This window comes from Bos mutus, chromosome 12 (assembly GCF_027580195.1).
Source record: "Bos mutus isolate GX-2022 chromosome 12, NWIPB_WYAK_1.1, whole genome shotgun sequence".
Lineage (NCBI taxonomy): Eukaryota > Metazoa > Chordata > Mammalia > Artiodactyla > Bovidae > Bos > Bos mutus.
The window spans coordinates 80,914,616-80,931,738 of record NC_091628.1 but is presented as its reverse complement, the minus strand read 5'-3'; the positions used below and the strand labels follow the sequence as shown (position 1 = coordinate 80,931,738).

The window sequence follows — 17,123 nt, the reverse complement described above, 5'->3', positions numbered from 1 at the left end:
CATTCCTTCCTGGAAAGAAATGTAAAGATGTGAACTGGATTAACTTTTTAGGAGCTTTTATTTTTCATAAGATAATATTAAGTAGAGTGCTTGGATTCTGGTGTACCTATGAAGTATTCTGGTATATCTGCTATGAAGCAGTGTTGACCCCCTTACAATTAGTGAAAATTATTTTGGCAGAGTAAGCTGTCACCTGGAAATTTTGCCTTCAAAACAGTTACAAATATTTGTGATAATTACTCAATCTGTAAGGTTAAAATATCATGCCCTAATTGTCTTCTTAGCCAAAATGACCAGTGATACATTCTTGAATATTTTACACAAGGAGACAGTTAACCTTTTTTTGTGTTTGAGACAGTGTTGCCATTGAGTTGTCATTTTATTTGAGTACAGTTTTAGGGGGTTTATGTGCTACTGTTCCAGGACTGTGTTCAGAGGCTGATGTCTTCCATTGTTGATCATGAATCCTGGAAGAGCATTTTAGTGGGTGTGCAGTGTTGTTTGGGCATTCCATATTCTGAGTATCATTACATTTATTTGGTTTTTTTAATATAACAGATTCATGGCACTTCATGTATTAGGCACTGTTTGACGTACTTTATAAATGTTAAATCCTTATACCTCTGTGAGAGAAATAACTATTATCCCCATTTTGCAGATAAAGAAACTGAAGCACCCATGAGGAAACTGAGATGTTAAATAATTTAATCAAGGATAAATAGTGGAGCCTGGAATTTGAACCCAGGCAAAGAGGCCCCAGAGGTCTACTCTTGCCCACTGTTTTGGTATTTTTTCAATGATAGTGTATTAGTTTTTGTACATTGAACATCTTGTCTCACTTTTGGGGTTTTGACAGGTATAGAGGACTGTTGACAGCGCTAGTAAATGAGATCAAAATGGGAGATGTGGCTTTATGCACTTGCAGGTAGCCTCATGGTCAGAGAGGCAGCCATAGTGATCTGAGCCTATAAAATACAGGTAAACAGCTCCTGTTTGTTTGTTTTTGATTAGCACCAAAAGTACTTCAGAGCACAAATTACTTACTGACATTTTCAACTGAAGAATTCTGTCCTGAGTAACAGTGAGCCACACTATTGGGAGAGGGGTATGTGGGGTTCTATGGAACTTCAGATATGCCTTGGAGAAATTCAGGGAGCTTCTGTAGGCAGGCGTGGCTTTAAGTTAGCCCAGGTTTCCTAGGCAGTTCATTCAGCTTTGCTCTTTCTGCCCTGTTGTTAAACTTTATTTGGTCTTCATGAATTTCTTCTCTGTTACTACCTTTGTAGTTAGCATTCTCAAGTTGATCCTTTAAAGCTGTCCTCCAAAGCTAAACCATGCTGTCGTTGTCCATCTGCTGTCTGCTTAAGAGCATGAGATTGTATTTCTAGGACAGTTGATCTGAAAATTTGTTAACCTACCTGGCATTTCTTTTTATTTCTTTAATAGTCCGATGATGTTTAATAGCTAATTTTCTATCAATAGGCATACTGTCATATGTGTCTAGTTTTTTAGTGGACAAGTCTGCAATATACATTCTTATATATGGTCTCTTGTGCATGGTTGATTTTATTTCTAGGGGGTAAGTTCTCATAAGTAGGAGTGGTGGGTGGAAGATTTTATGTATTAATATTTTGCTTTTTAAAAGGCTATAACCACTTCACATTTCAAAGATCCACAGATGTTATATATAGCTTTTGCAATTTTTTGGCCCAAGTTTAGTAGTATCTCAGCTTAGTTAAAAATGTGTCTCAGATTCATATCTTCAGATTTTTAAAAATAAATGCCATGACTGTTTATCCTCCTACACTTAGATATCTCAAAGGCACTTCAAACAAAACATATCTAAAGGCAAACTCATGATCTCTTCCCCCAGACCTAATCCTCTTCCGGTGTCCTTTTTTTTTAACTTGTCCAAATCAGAAACTTGGACAAGTAATTTGTCTCTGGTCTTTAAACTTAAGACATTTTTAAACTCTTATCTTAACTCTCTCTCTCTTTCTCTCTCACACACACACAGCAATCAAAGTCCTGTCAAATTTATTTTCAAAATATTTCTTGGCTGCATCCATTTCTCTTTTTCTTCTTGCTGACAACATTTTTTCAATGCTTGAATGCTGTGAGAATGTTTTTTTTTTTTAATTGTTTAAAAATTATCTTTGCTACAGAATGAAACTGGACATGAAAACCAGATTTAAAAAAAACAATCTATATAGATGTGGTGAATGATTTATTTTAAATGTCTTATTACATTTGTTAGAAAATTTTAGAACATATTGAAAACATTTAGAAAATATTGGAGACATTTGCAGCTGAAAACTAGCCAGACAGTTCAGTCACTCAGTCATGTCCAACTCTTTGCGACCCCATGGGCTACAGCACACCAGGCTTCCCTGTCTATCACCAGCTCCCAGAGCTTGCTTAAACTCATGTCCGTCGAGTTGGTGATGCCCTCCAACCATCTCATCCTCTGTCGTCTCCTTCTCCTCCTGCCTTCAATCTTTCCCAGCATCAGAGTCTTTTTCAATGAGGCAGTCCTTCACATTAGGTGGCCAAAGTATTGGAGCTTCAGCATCAGTCTGTCCAATGAATATTCAGGACTGATTTTCTTTAGGATTGACTGGTTTGATCCCTTTGCAGTCCAAGGGACTCTCAAGAGTCTTCTCCAACACCACAGTTGAAAAGCATCAATTCTTTGGCGCTCAGAATTATTTCGTTGTAATTTAAATGCATATAAATCTACTCAGTGCATGGATTTATAAGAGAACTCTTTAAAGTGAGTTGGATATCATAAAATTCCACATTTCAAAAGTCAAATTCCTTTTCGGTTCTAGGCATGACCTAAGTTTTGGTCTCCAGTTGCTTATATTCTCATTCTGTATTTTCTCATTTTCAGGCTGAAATAGAACTATTCGTGAACAGGCTCGACTCAGTGGAATCTGTTCTTCCTTATGAATATACAGCGTAAGTTTCTCGGCTTGGTTTTCATACGAAATTTTGTGTCTCATCAGGATTTTGTGCATTTAGAACTTTACTTTTCCACAGTTAGTGGTAAGTTCACACGCATTTTAAAAATGTACAGGGCCTGAAAACATTTTTAAAGGGGGTATTCTTTATTTCTGAAGTAGGTTTACAACGTGGGATGTGGTCTCTTGATGTTGCTTTGCAACACCAACTGAAACTGTGGACCGTGGACTTCCTTTTTACCTGATGGACAAATAGCCATCTTGCTTTCTTTAATTTTTTTGATTATTAAAAAACTCACATAGTTTTAATCAAAATCCTTGTGTCCCACATAATCAGTCCCCAGGAAAAACTGCTTTGTTGTCTGCCCCCTGCATTTTTTTCTCTGCATATTCTAATGTACCTGACACATTTTTGTTTTAAATAAAAGTAGGTTTATATATTTTATTTGCACCTTGTTTTTCTCACTGAATCTATTGTGGACAACTTTTCTATGTTAATACCCAGCTGCCTCAGTCTTTTTAGTAGCTGTTTATTATCCCTTTTTAGAGATCGTGTGAAGTCTATTTATGCTTTGTTTCACTAATTCTCTGTTTATGAACATTTCATTATTTCCATTTTTGGGATATTATAAAAAATTCTGCATAAATATACTTTTCTTTTTTTAATTTGAGCACTGTGTACCATATTGGGTGTAAAATACAGTTTCTGAATTTTCGTTGGCTTCTAAATTTCTGCATTATCTAAGTTTTGAAAAAAAATGTTTACTGTAGAAAAATACACAAAAATTTAAGATAATCCTATGAGAATTTGTAATCTTAAACATGGATAAGAGGAGGATACAGAGTTCGTGAGCGAATGGACCACAATTTATGTAACTGTTGGAGACTTTTTTCCTAGTTTTTGTTAAGTAAACAAATCTCTCTCCTTAAATCTTTGTGAATATTCTTGGGAAAACTCAGTGGATCTCTTACATCCAGTAGATGGAAAATCTTCATTAGGGGACTTCCTAGCTCTAGTTTTTATCACTCCAGATTCATCTTCCTCTTACGGCTCTAACTAGTCTGTAGTCATTGTGCTGGTCTCAACCGTAGTGAACACAGTACTGCCCTTTACTGTTCTATAGCAGGGCTGAAATTTGGCTGTAATGTTCAAACAAATATGATTAGTAATATCAGGAAATTATAGAGAAAAGCTTTTAGCTGACTGGTCATGGCTTCTGTACGACTCTTGTTTTCTCAGAGGGTCTGTCTGGCCATGCTTTTCATGTTGGCCATGATGAGACAGGTAAATTTGATAGATGTAAATGTAAATTTGACACATCTTGAAAGGTCATTAAGTGAATATCTGGATTAGAAAGATAACAAGGGGAGGTAAGTTATGCAGAATTCCCCTGAAGAATAGGATGTAAATAATTTTATCATTGGAATGAATAATAATAAATTGTACTGTGTCAATTTTTAAAATTCTATCATTTATATCTTAATAAAAGTATTATTTGAAAATCAAAGTGTTATAAGGCATAATTTTCCGATTTTTGTTTTGTTTTGAGGAGATGTGGTACATGGAACTTGGAGTAGGAATATATTTCTTATTCATCTACTAGAGCTGCTGGAGTGATAGTACCTAATCTGTCCTCTAGGCTGGCTAGGGGTTTGGTATCTCATTGCTTCCTTTTTCGCTTAAAAGCTTAAATATTCTTGTCTGCAGGTTTGATTTTTGCCAAGCATCAGAAGGAAAACGGCCATCTGAAAATCTGGGTCAGGTATTATTTGGGAAAGAATTGAACCATCACCGTATAAGGTTTGTATACAGTGTTATATAAACGTCATTTAGATGCATCTTTCCCCCTCCCCCCCTTACAGAAAAGCCTGTGGTAATTTACTAAGAAGGAATTCATTTCTCTTTTGCATCCAGAAATAACTTCTAAAGTCACAGTTTAAAAAGATCCTTCCCCTTTCACAATATGTCATGAGTAAGTTTGTCCTAGGGAACATTCCTCCAGTCAGTATTGTCAATGATAAGAGTGCTCAGACCCCCTGGCTCACTTTGCAGAGGGATCCAGAATCCCGCTTCAGTCATGATTCTCCATACTACCCTCCTCCTCTTTGGGAACAGTATTCCTAGATTTTCCCTGTTAGCGCTTAGAGCACTGCTTCAGCTTTCCCATTGGCTTGTGGGGAAGTGAACAATTCTATTTTGACCAGTGAAGGTATATTTGAGGTACATCTTTGATGCATTTTTAGGACTTCAGTTAAACCAAGCTATAAGGACAATATAAGATATTCTCTTCTGTGTATGTACTTCATCATCATCCAGAATTAGTCTGCCTTTTAAATCTGTTATCTTTTAAGCCTATTATCATTCTGAATTCACAGTCCCCTGTTCAGTTTATATATATATATCTGCTCTCCTGCTGCACAAGGTATAATGGAGCTCTTTTAGAAAAATTAAACTCATTTATAATAATAATATATCACCATATACAAAGCTAAATGGTACAAAGAATATAAAATGAAAAGTAAGTTTCTCTCCTCTCTTCTGCCCTGTTCCACATCACAGTTTCTTGTTAACCTTTCCTGAAATATTCCATTTTGCGAGCACATATAAATAGAATTAAATGTGTGTATTTATGTTTTAAAATACTGTTCTGCACTGTGCATTTTTCTTTAACTTTCTGCTTGGGCGTCTGTGCGTGCTGAGCACACGCATGTTACTGGCTGTAACTTGACCCTGGGTTTTAATCCCCCAGCCTCACAGTTTCCTCTCTTGGTGTCCCTTCTTTCCATGATTAGCTTCCTTCCTTGTTTGCTCACTGAGCACCACCATCCATCTCCCTTGGCAGTTACTACATTGAGCATCTGTCCAGCAAATCCTCATGCCTAGATTAGTCCCACTAACCTCTTACCCCAACACTATGTCTCCATCATGCAGCACTGAGAGGAACACATATAATTGTACAAGTTTAATTCACTGCAGGTTGATAGTTTTCGACCATGAGTATGTCATCTTAAAATATTTTGAGATTTTCTACTGCAAAGATGCCAGAAATTAAAAATTTTTTCAGACAGATTTGAATGCCTGATGAGATGAAGTCACTAGGAAATAAGGAACTCAGAATATATGGACATGAGCGATAGTGAATGGGGCAAGCACACTAACTGTGTAACATTTCCCTGCTGTGAGTATGTTGAGATTACTTTGGGAATTGTCACATTCTTTTTATAGCAGAGAGTGGTTTTATATAAATTGTATAACTGCCTGAAAATCCTCCCTTAGTCTCTCAGCCCCATCTTTCTGTTTATATGCCTTGACCTTGGGAAATGATGGAAGGTGGGAAGAGCATCAGTAAGTAACACCGTCAGTGAACTTGAAGGGCAGCCAGAGTCTCTGACAGTAAACAGTAGAATATTCAGGTCCATAGAGAAGTTTTGTTCCCTTTGGTGCAGACTTTAAAGGCAGATTACTTCTTTAGTAGGATTCTACTCAGGGTTCTTTGTATATAAAGACTGTGCCTTGGCTTATGCAAAAAATCCTTCTTTTAGGCCTAATGCTTTTCAGGTTTAATTTTGTCTTAGGAGTTGAGGTAAAATAGAAGAACAGAAGGAGCATTCTAAAATGGAGAAAGAATATGCACCTAACATTTTCTATAAGTTTTCTAGAAAGTTTAGGATCAAGATTTGTGCTAAAACAAATTTTTTCTTTTTCTTTTTTTCAAATTTTTTCTTAAAGAGACAGAGCAGGCATTTCTTAAGATCAAGGCATAGGTTAACAGAAACATAGACTAAAATATCAGGTATTTTCCCCCCAAGCCAACCATAAATGTATTGACATATTTTTCAGTATTGATTTCAGTATTGATTCTTTATCCATTATTTTCAAAGAATTTTGCCTTATTTTAGATCTGTAGTAAGAGCAGTGGTAACAGCCAGCAACAGAACAAACCCCAAACTTGCTTTGCCGTCTTTTATCTGTGACTTCTGTTGAGGTCAGGAAGAAACAGTGCAGGACATCTTATGCATTAGGTGAAGCTGGAGCTACCTATCATAGGATCAGAAAGTCTCACATCTGACCACTCGCATTCACTCAGTTAACACAGCCGCTGATGCCTTTCACATGCTGGGCACTGAGTTAGGTGTGAACGAGAGAGAAATCTCGGTCCTTGTAGATCTTGTGTTCTGATGGGGAGAAAGAAACGAATTGCTGAAATACATAGCGTGTCTGTTGCTAATGAAAGAACTGTTGAAGATGAATCAAGGAAGAAGGTGGATGGAGAATTTGCAATTTTATTTATTTATTTTTTTAGAATTTGCAATCTTAAATAGGCCAGAGAAAGTCTCACCTGAGAATGTGACATTTGAGCAAAAGACTTGAAGCAAGTTAAGGGAGTGAACTCTGTGACTACCCGGGGGTGGGGTGAAAAAAGCAGCAAAAGCAGAGTCCTAAAAACTTGGAAATAGATTTGTTAAATTAAGACCTAAGTAGCCCCTGGTAAAGTAAGCCTATATGATATAATATGTTGTGAATAATACGTGTGTATGTGTTCATGCTCTCAAATAAGTCCTCAACCCCAGAGTTGGAGGACTCCTTACTTAGTTTTTAAACTTTGTTTTAAAAAATTGTCAATTTTTGTTTGAACTTCATTATTCATGACATCTTGAAAATGGACAGTCTTTTCAGTTGTGAGTAAAAAGAATCACGTTTATACTGATTCTGGATAGCCAGATTTGGCTTTTTTCATGTCATCACAGTCTGTTGTTCACTGCTGAACCGCCCATCACCTGGTGCATAGGAGGCACTTAACAAATACCCACTGAATGAATATACAGACATAAAAATTTGTCTGTTTATTACTTGAAAGCCGTAGGAGACGTTGCTATGGAGAGACAGGTGTTGTTTTGTTCTCCATGTGGGTTTTTTCCTCTGTGAGGACTCATTTACATTTAAAAATCGGTAAGTTGGAATTATCAAAGATAAAAACTTATTTTCAAAAGAAATATTGATGACAGGTTTTTAGAGAAACAGTAAGACTGAAATTTAAATGAGATTGAGCTATGAGGAGCTTTTATGTTTATTATCAATATTAATGCTCTTAATGAGAATGTTTTGCTTTTACTCTATGTTACAGGTGTGAAGGACCTGGTTATTTTAATTTGCTTTCCACTTTATTTTTAATACAGTTTACATTTAAGAAGGAGGAGACGTGTAAGCTTGTTTGTACAAAAATACCATACAGAGAAAGCTGAAGACAAACAAAAGTTAGAATTCTTGAAAAAAAGCATGTTACTGAATTATCAGCATCACTGGTAAGTCATGGAAATTTGGGATTTGGGGCTTTTTCCTTTCACAGAAGAAGCTTCTGTTTCATTGAGTGTGTAAATTACTTCATGGACTAAATAAAATGTAGCACATTTATTTGCCAGAGGATTACTAAGGTTGACAGCTTAAAGTGTCGTCGTTGAACTCTGCTTAGATTATTGTGCTGTCTGCTGCTTGTTTTGGCACATAGACCTGGTACCTAGAGCACTTCTGTTAATGATGTGTAGTTTAAAGGAGTGTATTTATGCCTGGGGAAAGGACCTGAATCAAACTTTTAGAAAAATACCGTTATTTTATACTTGTGGACCATGAAAAAGACCGTAAGGGGAAAAAAATTAACTTTAATTTGATTTTTGAGAAATAGCATCTATTTCAAATAAAAATCCTTGTATTCTGTGTAATGTTTTTTATTTTATAAGCATGATGTAACATTAACAAGGTGTTTTAGCAGTTTGCATCATAATAAAAAAGCATTTAAAACTTTTTTCCTTCCCACGTACTATTTACCTACCATACAATATTCAAACAGTATTAAAAAAGAGTTTCAAAAATGCAGCTTTTCAAGGATAACCAATTGTTATTCTTCCAGATAAATTTTCAGTAAATGCCGTATTCTATGGTCTACATGGTTTACATATGTTTTACCTTTTCCAAAAAGTATGTGGTGCTGGAGGTGGTGAACAGGATACTGTCTTGAACGTTGGTCCTGTCGCTATCTCAGATTGACCCCTTTGCCCTCGCTCGTTGATCTCAGTTAGGACATGACCCAATCCCATGACTCAGTAGGATGGTTGGGACCTCTGATTCCCTCCTGCCTCCTGGGTTCCTCCCCATCCTCACTTCCATACACATACAGCAAAGAAGTCCTGGAGAGGAGCAACCCCGGGCCCCATGCTATTCACCAACTAGTCTGTGATTAGGGATTCACTCTGATTGGCCAGACCTGGGTAGAATACACCTGAACCACGTAGAAATGAGTTTCCCATAGCAGAGCTCCGTTAGAAGGAAGGAAACTTGCCCATTACACCATGTCAGCTTCTTTCTTATCTGACCCTCAGTACAAACGGCAACTTGAAAGTCCCCTCCATCTCCTCCTCATTTCTTTGGTTTCTGGTAAGCCACGAGCATTTTTCCTCTAAGCTACTGTTGCTGCTAAGTTTCTTCAGTCGTGTCCGACTCTGTGCGACCCCATAGACGGCAGCCCACCAGGCTCCCCAGTCCCTGGGATGCTCCAGGCAAGAACACTGGAGTGGGTTGCCATTTCCTTCTCCAATGCATGAAAGTGAAAAATGAAAGTGAAGTTGCTCAGTCGTGTCTGACTCTTCGTGACCCCATGGACTGCAGCCCACCAGACTCCTCCATCCATGGGACTTTCCAGGCAAGAGTACTTGAGTGGGGTGCCATTGCCTTCTCCAGGCTACTGTTAGATTACTGCTTAATTGCTGAGTTAATGTAACTTAGGATACATTTCTGACTCATAAGTAATTGAAAAGTTTCCCTTGGTGTTTTTGCTTCAAATTGTTCTTTCCAGCCTACAGAATCATATTTAAGGCTCAGATTTGCCCCTATCATCTCCATATTCTCTGACAGTTGATCATTTGTTGAATGAATGAAAGAATGACTCTTAATGGCATATGGATGATTTTTTAGCTGTCTCCTTTACCCTCAGTTCTTAAAATACTGTTAGAGTCTTGCTCCTAAAGATAACAGAAGTAGTTCTTCCTTTGTCGCTTCCCGATAATAAAGTACTTAGAAATACTTTCAACTTATTTATGATGCAATTAACGTAGGTATTGTTTTGATCCAGTATGCTTAATAACAAGAATAAATAATGTAAAATAGTTGCAAACTTAAGCTATTCTTCTTAAAAAAAAAACTGGAAAAGTACTGGTGAACAGTGATTTTTGTTGTTGAATCAGAGAAGTTTATGATTTCAAGTTTGAATCCATTAACAAAAAAATCTAAGCCATATCACAGATATACAGTCTGGTAAATCTAGGCAATGGGGTTTAGTCCTTAAATCAGTTCATTACACATTTGGAAAATATTGATTCATATTGATGAATTCATGTGAACCATTAGTTGAGTATATTTCTGTCCTTGACTTCCAGAGTTTTTTTACTGTGTAATTTGATTTTAAGCACAGGTAACAGAGTTGACAGAGATAAAATATCATGAGCCTTTAGAAATATGAAAGATGGATGATAAAGTGTTCTCTACTACTCTCAGCTTCGTTTATCCTGCTCCCTAGGAGCAGCACTGTTTATTCCTCATGTATGTCTCCAGATTTCTGTGCATATGTAGGTATATAAAAAAATGTGTGCCTTTTAAAATAACAGCTGAAATATTGTACACAGTATTGCACACAATTTTGCAAATTGGTCATTTTAAGAAAATACAGGCATTTTTCCATGTAAAGCACATCTGTAGATCTATGTCTACCTCATTCTTTTTGTAATTGTATAGCATTCCATCATATGACTGATCTGTAGTTCTTCCTCTATAATATTTTAACCATACTACCTTTTGAATGATTAAAATGCCTGATTATTTGTTAGTGCACCAACTCATTATTCTTGTTATAGAGAACAGTTAATTAACAGTAGTTAATATTCATATCTAAATTGATGGATACTTTTAATTCTTATTTGGGATTTTAGAACATAATCTGAGGATTTCTTGGCTTGCTCTGTCAGTAACCTAAGCTACTTCTTGACTCTTGAGACTGAACAGTAAATATTTTGATACCAGCAATAGACACTTAAATCCTTGTTCTTTTCATGGCCAGTGATTATACTTTTTCCCTAAGTTTTGCCAAATACTTGGGTCTTTGTGATATTTTATTTATAAAAGCATAATTTATTTAACTAGTTATCAAAGTACTTACATTTTTTATTAATATCATAGAATCGCTAGACTCTGGCTTATTGGACAGAAAGGGGTCTTTGAAGATACTTTAGTCTAGTGAGTACCAATCCTGGATCTCAGTTGGCTGGCAAAGAGGAATATTAGAGTGGGTAGCCATTGCTTTCTCCAGGGGATCTTCCTGACCCAGGGATTGAACCTGGGTCTCCTGCATTGCAGGCAGATTCTTTACCATCTAAGTCACCAGGGAAGCCCCAAAAGTAACATAAATGCCAGGTTTCTTTGTTTTTTGCTGCAGTTTTTTGGGTGTATTGTGGCAACATGGGTTATTTCATTTTGATCAGAAGCTCTAGAAGTTTTTAAAAAAGGAAACTCTAGACATTAATTTATTGGGAATAGCAGTTATTAATAAATGAAGTTTGACTGATAGAAGTGTTTCAGATGGAGCCTGTAAAGGTAGAGAATCATAGAAGGCATCCCTTAATGATGAAAAATTGGGGCCAGTTATTCGAGCTTTAATTTTCTGAGTTGTCTTACATATTCTTTTTCACTAGTTGAAAATAGTATTTTTAATATTTTTGGTGTTACAAATTTCAGTAGCTACAACTTTCTAACTTAGCAAGGCAGTAATTGAAAATTATATTATTTGAACTTATACATTTATATCCAAGGATTTTGGGGTTTGTTTTTTTGTTTGTTTCCAACCAGTATATCAAGGCATTATATAAATGGTAAATTTAGGATATTCACCTTAGTTTCTCATTTTCTAACTAGCACTATAATGTTATACAGTACTTTCTCTGATATGATAGCATAAAGATATTACAATTAATATATTGCTAGTATATATTTCAGAGAAGGCGATGGCACCCCACTCCAGTACTCTTGCCTGGAAAATCCCATGGACGGAGGAGCCTGGTGGGCTGCAGTCCCTGGGGTTGCGAAGAGTCAGACACGACTGAGCGACTTCACTTTCATTGTTCACTTTCATGCATTGGAGAAGGAAATGGCAACCCACTCCAGTGTTCTTGCCTGGAGAATCCCAGGGACTGGGGAACCTGGTGAGCTGCCGTCCATGGGGTCGCACAGAGTCGGACACGACTGAAGCGACTTAGCAGCAGAAGCAGCAGTATACATTCATTGATTGAACTTCATTGTCTAAAAAATTGAAGCAATTAACTGATTCTTGAGGCCTCCTGAAAATCTGAATTATTTATATCATATAACATAGTTTTAATGCTTCTAATAGTTTATAGTCTTTTCATGGGAACTGCTAGCCTGCTGGTTATAATAATAAGCAACTTAATAGTGTAGGTGATTCTTAAATTTAGTACATTGCGTACTATTAAATAGCATTTAAATGTGACGAGATGTGTTTTATTAAGTCATGAATGTATACCTTGAGTGAATATAGAATCATAATTTTACTTCCTAAGGCATACGTTAATTAACAAATAAAACATGCCCCGGAGTGTTGTCTTATGACTGTAATAGAGCTAGTATATTTTTAGTAATTATTTTTATTTGTATCCTGTGGTGTGTTCTGGGCATTGGGAGCCCCATGCTCAGACTTTAATGTGGTTATACAGTACTACAGAATTTTATTCTTAAAGAAGTTTCTTTTCACTATAGAACTTGAAAGATTTATTTCTTTAGCTTTATAGCAGCTTTTCATTTAGACATAAGTTGGATTTACACAGTTTTAATAGGTACTGTAATTTTCACTTTTTCACCTGGCCCTTAAGTTAAATATTTCCCCATATCTTGCAATTATATTCTTCTCCTTTTTTATTGAACTATCTGACTAATAAAAGATTTCTTTCTATACTGTTCCATAAGCTGTTCCCAAGAAACTAAACATACTGTTTCATACCTATTTAGAGCTTTTGAGTGTTCTACTGAAGATAAATTATACTTAGGTATCTAGATAATGACATTGTTAAGTTAGTGATTGCAGTAAATTAACTTATAAAACTCCCTTTCAAGAAAGCTATAAAGATTTTTTTCTCACTATAGTGTGTCATATATTGGCATAATACTATCACTTATGAAATACCACATTCTATGTAATTTTTTGTGTGTTGTTTTGACACCTTAAGGCATTTCTAGACATTTAAATTTTACAGAGTGATGACAGATTTGGTGAGTAATTCCTAGTCATGTTTGGTGGTTTGTAACTTGACTTTCATTTCCGTGCACAGGATTGTGGATAATATGCCTGTAACGTGGTGTTATGAAGTTGAAGATAGTCAGAGATTCTGTAATCCTGGATTTCCTATTGGCTGTTACATTACAGATAAAGGGCATGCAAAAGATGCCTGTGTTATTAACGTAAGTTTCTGATAAACTAACTCTGCTACTTTTAAAATAAGCTTTTTGGTAGAAGGCTTCAGTCCTTATCTGGACACAAATTGTTATAGTCATCAAATGAGTACTATTCTCATGTTCTGAAGGACAACTGCTCAGTCTTTTTGGGGGGTGAGGGGTGGCTGCGACACAAGGCTTGTGGCTTCCCATCCAAGGATTGAACCTGGGTCACCACAGTGAAAGCGCCAGGTCCTAACCACTGGGCTGCCAAGGAACTCCCATACTTGAGTTGCAGTTTATAACTCTGGAACTAAATAATTCAGATATGGTTCAACATTTACTGGCATTGTCTCTTATATGCTAAATACTATGCTACAGGCTTAGACTTTGTATGTTCTGACTCTATTAAAAAAATGTTCTTAGTGGACTACCAGAAATACCTCATTGTAAGTCCATGAAATTTGTATTGCAGAGTTGAGTCCATAGAATATTGTATTGCAAAAGTTTGGGTATTACATACACCTTTTTAAAAAGGTATCAATCTTTGAGGCCATTCTTTTATGATAAAAAAAAAAAAATAAGTAAAGGCATTAATTGAGAAAGTAGTCAAAATTATTGGGGAATGTATATCAAATTTTGTATAATGAGGTCAACCTGGCTTAATCTCTTAATGAATATAACCTGAATATCAACCTCTTAATGATATTCAGACATACACACACATATAGTGGGATATTATAATACTCAGCCATGAAAAGGAATGAAATAGTGCCATTTACGGCATCGTGGATGGACCTAGAGATTATCATAGTAAGTAGTGTAAGACAGGAAAGACAAATATATAATATCACTTATATGTGGAATCTTAAAAAATGATACAAACGAACTTATTTACAAAGCAAATTCACAGACAGAAAACAAAAGAAACTTATGGTTACCAAAGGGGAAGGGAAGAGGAGGATAAATTAGAAATTTTGGATTATTTGATACAAACTACTAGGTAAGCAACAAGGTCTTCCTGTACAGCACAGGGAGCTGTATTCAGTATTTTGTAGTAAACTATAATGGGAAAGGAGATACATATGTAACTGAATCACTGCTGTATACCAGAAGCTAGCACAACATTGTACTTTAGTTAAACTATACTTCAATTTTTTTTAAAAAAGGGAGGGGAGTTTAAGCTTAAAACTTACTCATTTTTATGGAAAAGATGAAAACTCTGTCTAGGTTCGAATTTTCCTGCATGGTGTGGCTCATTTTACAGTTTTATGTTTTGATTCTTTTATAGCCAGTGTTCTAACACTAACTTTAAGTTGTGTTCCACAGTCAGAATTCCATGAAAGAGATACGTTTTACATCTTCAACCATGTTGACATCAAAATATATTACCATGTAGTTGAGACTGGATCCATGGGAGCAAGATTAGTGGCTGCTAAACTTGAACCAAAAAGGTAACTGTGAAATAGATTAAAAAAATAATTAACTGTAAGCGAAATTTAGACCCAAAGAATAAATATTTTGGGCCTAGTTAGCTTTCTTTAATCAATGTTCTGACATATAATTTGGTATTTTAATTGTTTTTACTAAAACTCCCTTTAGCATGATTTTTTGAGTAATGGGTTGTCCAGAGAAACCATATAAATATTTGTTTTCCTGACATAGTAGGTGGTAGGCAAACCAAGATGCCTTCTTGTTTTGTTTTCCAGTCACTTTTTGACACCTTTTCTGTGTCAGCCTGGCATGGAGAACATGAGTGCTCAGGACCGTGTTCCCTTTTACAGTGGAAAAGCAGAGGCCCAGATGAGCTGCTTAGTGTGTCATATGCAAGTCTTCATGAAGTGTTAGATGCCAGTATGTGACAAGTCATTGCAAGGGCATCTCTTCAAATTACCAGCTTTTTTAGTGTGAACGTACCTATCATTTATTTGGGAGGTGCTTTTTTAATTGAGTATTCTTTTTTTTCCCCCCCATGACACCCCCTGCCCCCAACACCAACTGATATAGCCATTTTCCCATGCTACTAATGGTAAAGAAATGCATACCATAAGATGGCAGTTAATTTACACTTCCTCAGTGTGTGTTTTGATTTCTTTGAAGATTCTTTAAGTGCTCTTCAAGTATTGTTTTCAAAAGTGTGGTTCTTATTTGAGTAATAGTTTGAGTAACGGTTATGTATAACTAAGCCCTTTATATGAAGTAAAGATTTGTACAGTTCAGTGTGATTTGAATCACTTTTGACTGTCAGCAGCGTTGTGAAATATGTACAGGATCTCTAACCTTTACTCCATTTTAAAAAACTACTTCATCAGCATCTTGCCAAAATGTTTCTTCTCACAGCTTCAAGCACACCCATATAGATAAACCAGACTGCTCTGGACCCCCCATGGATATAAGTAACAAGGCTTCTGGGGAGATCAAAGTTGCCTATACTTACTCTATTAACTTTGAGGTGAGTGTGATTTTATTTTTAGTATAACTCAGAAATTGATTTTAAATTCATATTACTTAAACTAATTAAAAATATTAATGATCAGGCTTGTCAAGTAGATAAGCTTTTAATGAGCTGATTTTTGGAATAGTTTGTCAGTGCACCAGGCAACATAATCATGCTCAAAACTAAGTCTTCATTTAAATAAAAAGTATAGGGAATTGGAGAACTGAACCTCATTAAAAATGTTAAGCCATAAGAGATACAAACAAGGCAAAAGGTAGAAAAGAGGCATAAAGGATGGTATGAAGATATCCAAGATACACAACAAGCATTGGTATGTGTGCTGCCAAAGTGAGCACTGCAACAAACATTTGGGAAAACGACACCATTTTTGAAACCAGGATTTGAGTGTGATTGTAAATGAAGAATTTCCTGATAATAGATGATTTATTATACATTCACTGGAGGGTTTTATTAGGAGGAAAGTAAAGTTTATTGCATGAGAATCTTGGGCAGTATTCCACCTCTATTTTTAATAAACTCTTTTGGCAATCCAATATAGTTGTCCCCATATAATGTGTAATTTTGCAAGCCTGGTGCAGTAAATAATATGCCTTTCCTTCTGGATATTAAGAGCTCCTTGTGGGTGACACCTGCTAGAGGCTAAGGGTGCCTAGGTTGTGACTTTGGTCTGGTTAAATGTCCCAGATGTAGATAGATAGCATCAAAGAGAATCAAGAGTAAGCTATTCCACTCAATTTTCTGAAAAAATTAAATACAGCTCCTAAGTCATAACATTTAAAATAAGCCTTTGCCAATTAAGATTTAAAACAAGACTTTAAAAAATACAAGTAACTAGATACTGTTCAGTTCAGTTGCTCAGTTGTGTCCAACTCTTTGCGACCCCATGAATCGCAGCACGCCAGGCCTCCCTGTCCACCAACTCCCGGAGTTCACCCAAACTCATGTGCATCGAGTCAGTGTTGCCATCCAGCCATCCCATCCTCTGTCGTCCCCTTCTCCTCTTGCCCCCAATCCCTCCCAGCATTAGAGTCTTTTCCAATGAGTCAGCTCTTCGCATGAGAGCTCTTCACATGAGGTGGCCAAAGTACTGGACTTTCAGCTTTAGCATCATTCCCTCCAAAGAACACCCAGGACTGATCTCCTTTAGAATGGACTGGTTGGATCTCCTTGCAGTCCAAGGGACCCTCAAGAGTCTTCTCCAACACCACAGTTCAAA

General features: G+C 36.3%; 1 protein-coding gene across 1 annotated transcript in view; it reads left to right on the top strand.

Moving 5' to 3' along the window:
- Positions 1 to 17,123, top strand: part of TM9SF2 (transmembrane 9 superfamily member 2) — a 51,612-nt gene that overhangs the window by 14,079 nt on the left and 20,410 nt on the right. The window contains 8 exon segments of the mRNA XM_005899253.3: positions 2,894 to 2,961; positions 4,672 to 4,736; positions 4,739 to 4,764; positions 8,142 to 8,185; positions 8,187 to 8,267; positions 13,347 to 13,476; positions 14,779 to 14,903; positions 15,790 to 15,901. Of these exon segments, the coding sequence (XP_005899315.2) occupies positions 2,894 to 2,961; positions 4,672 to 4,736; positions 4,739 to 4,764; positions 8,142 to 8,185; positions 8,187 to 8,267; positions 13,347 to 13,476; positions 14,779 to 14,903; positions 15,790 to 15,901 (651 nt within the window).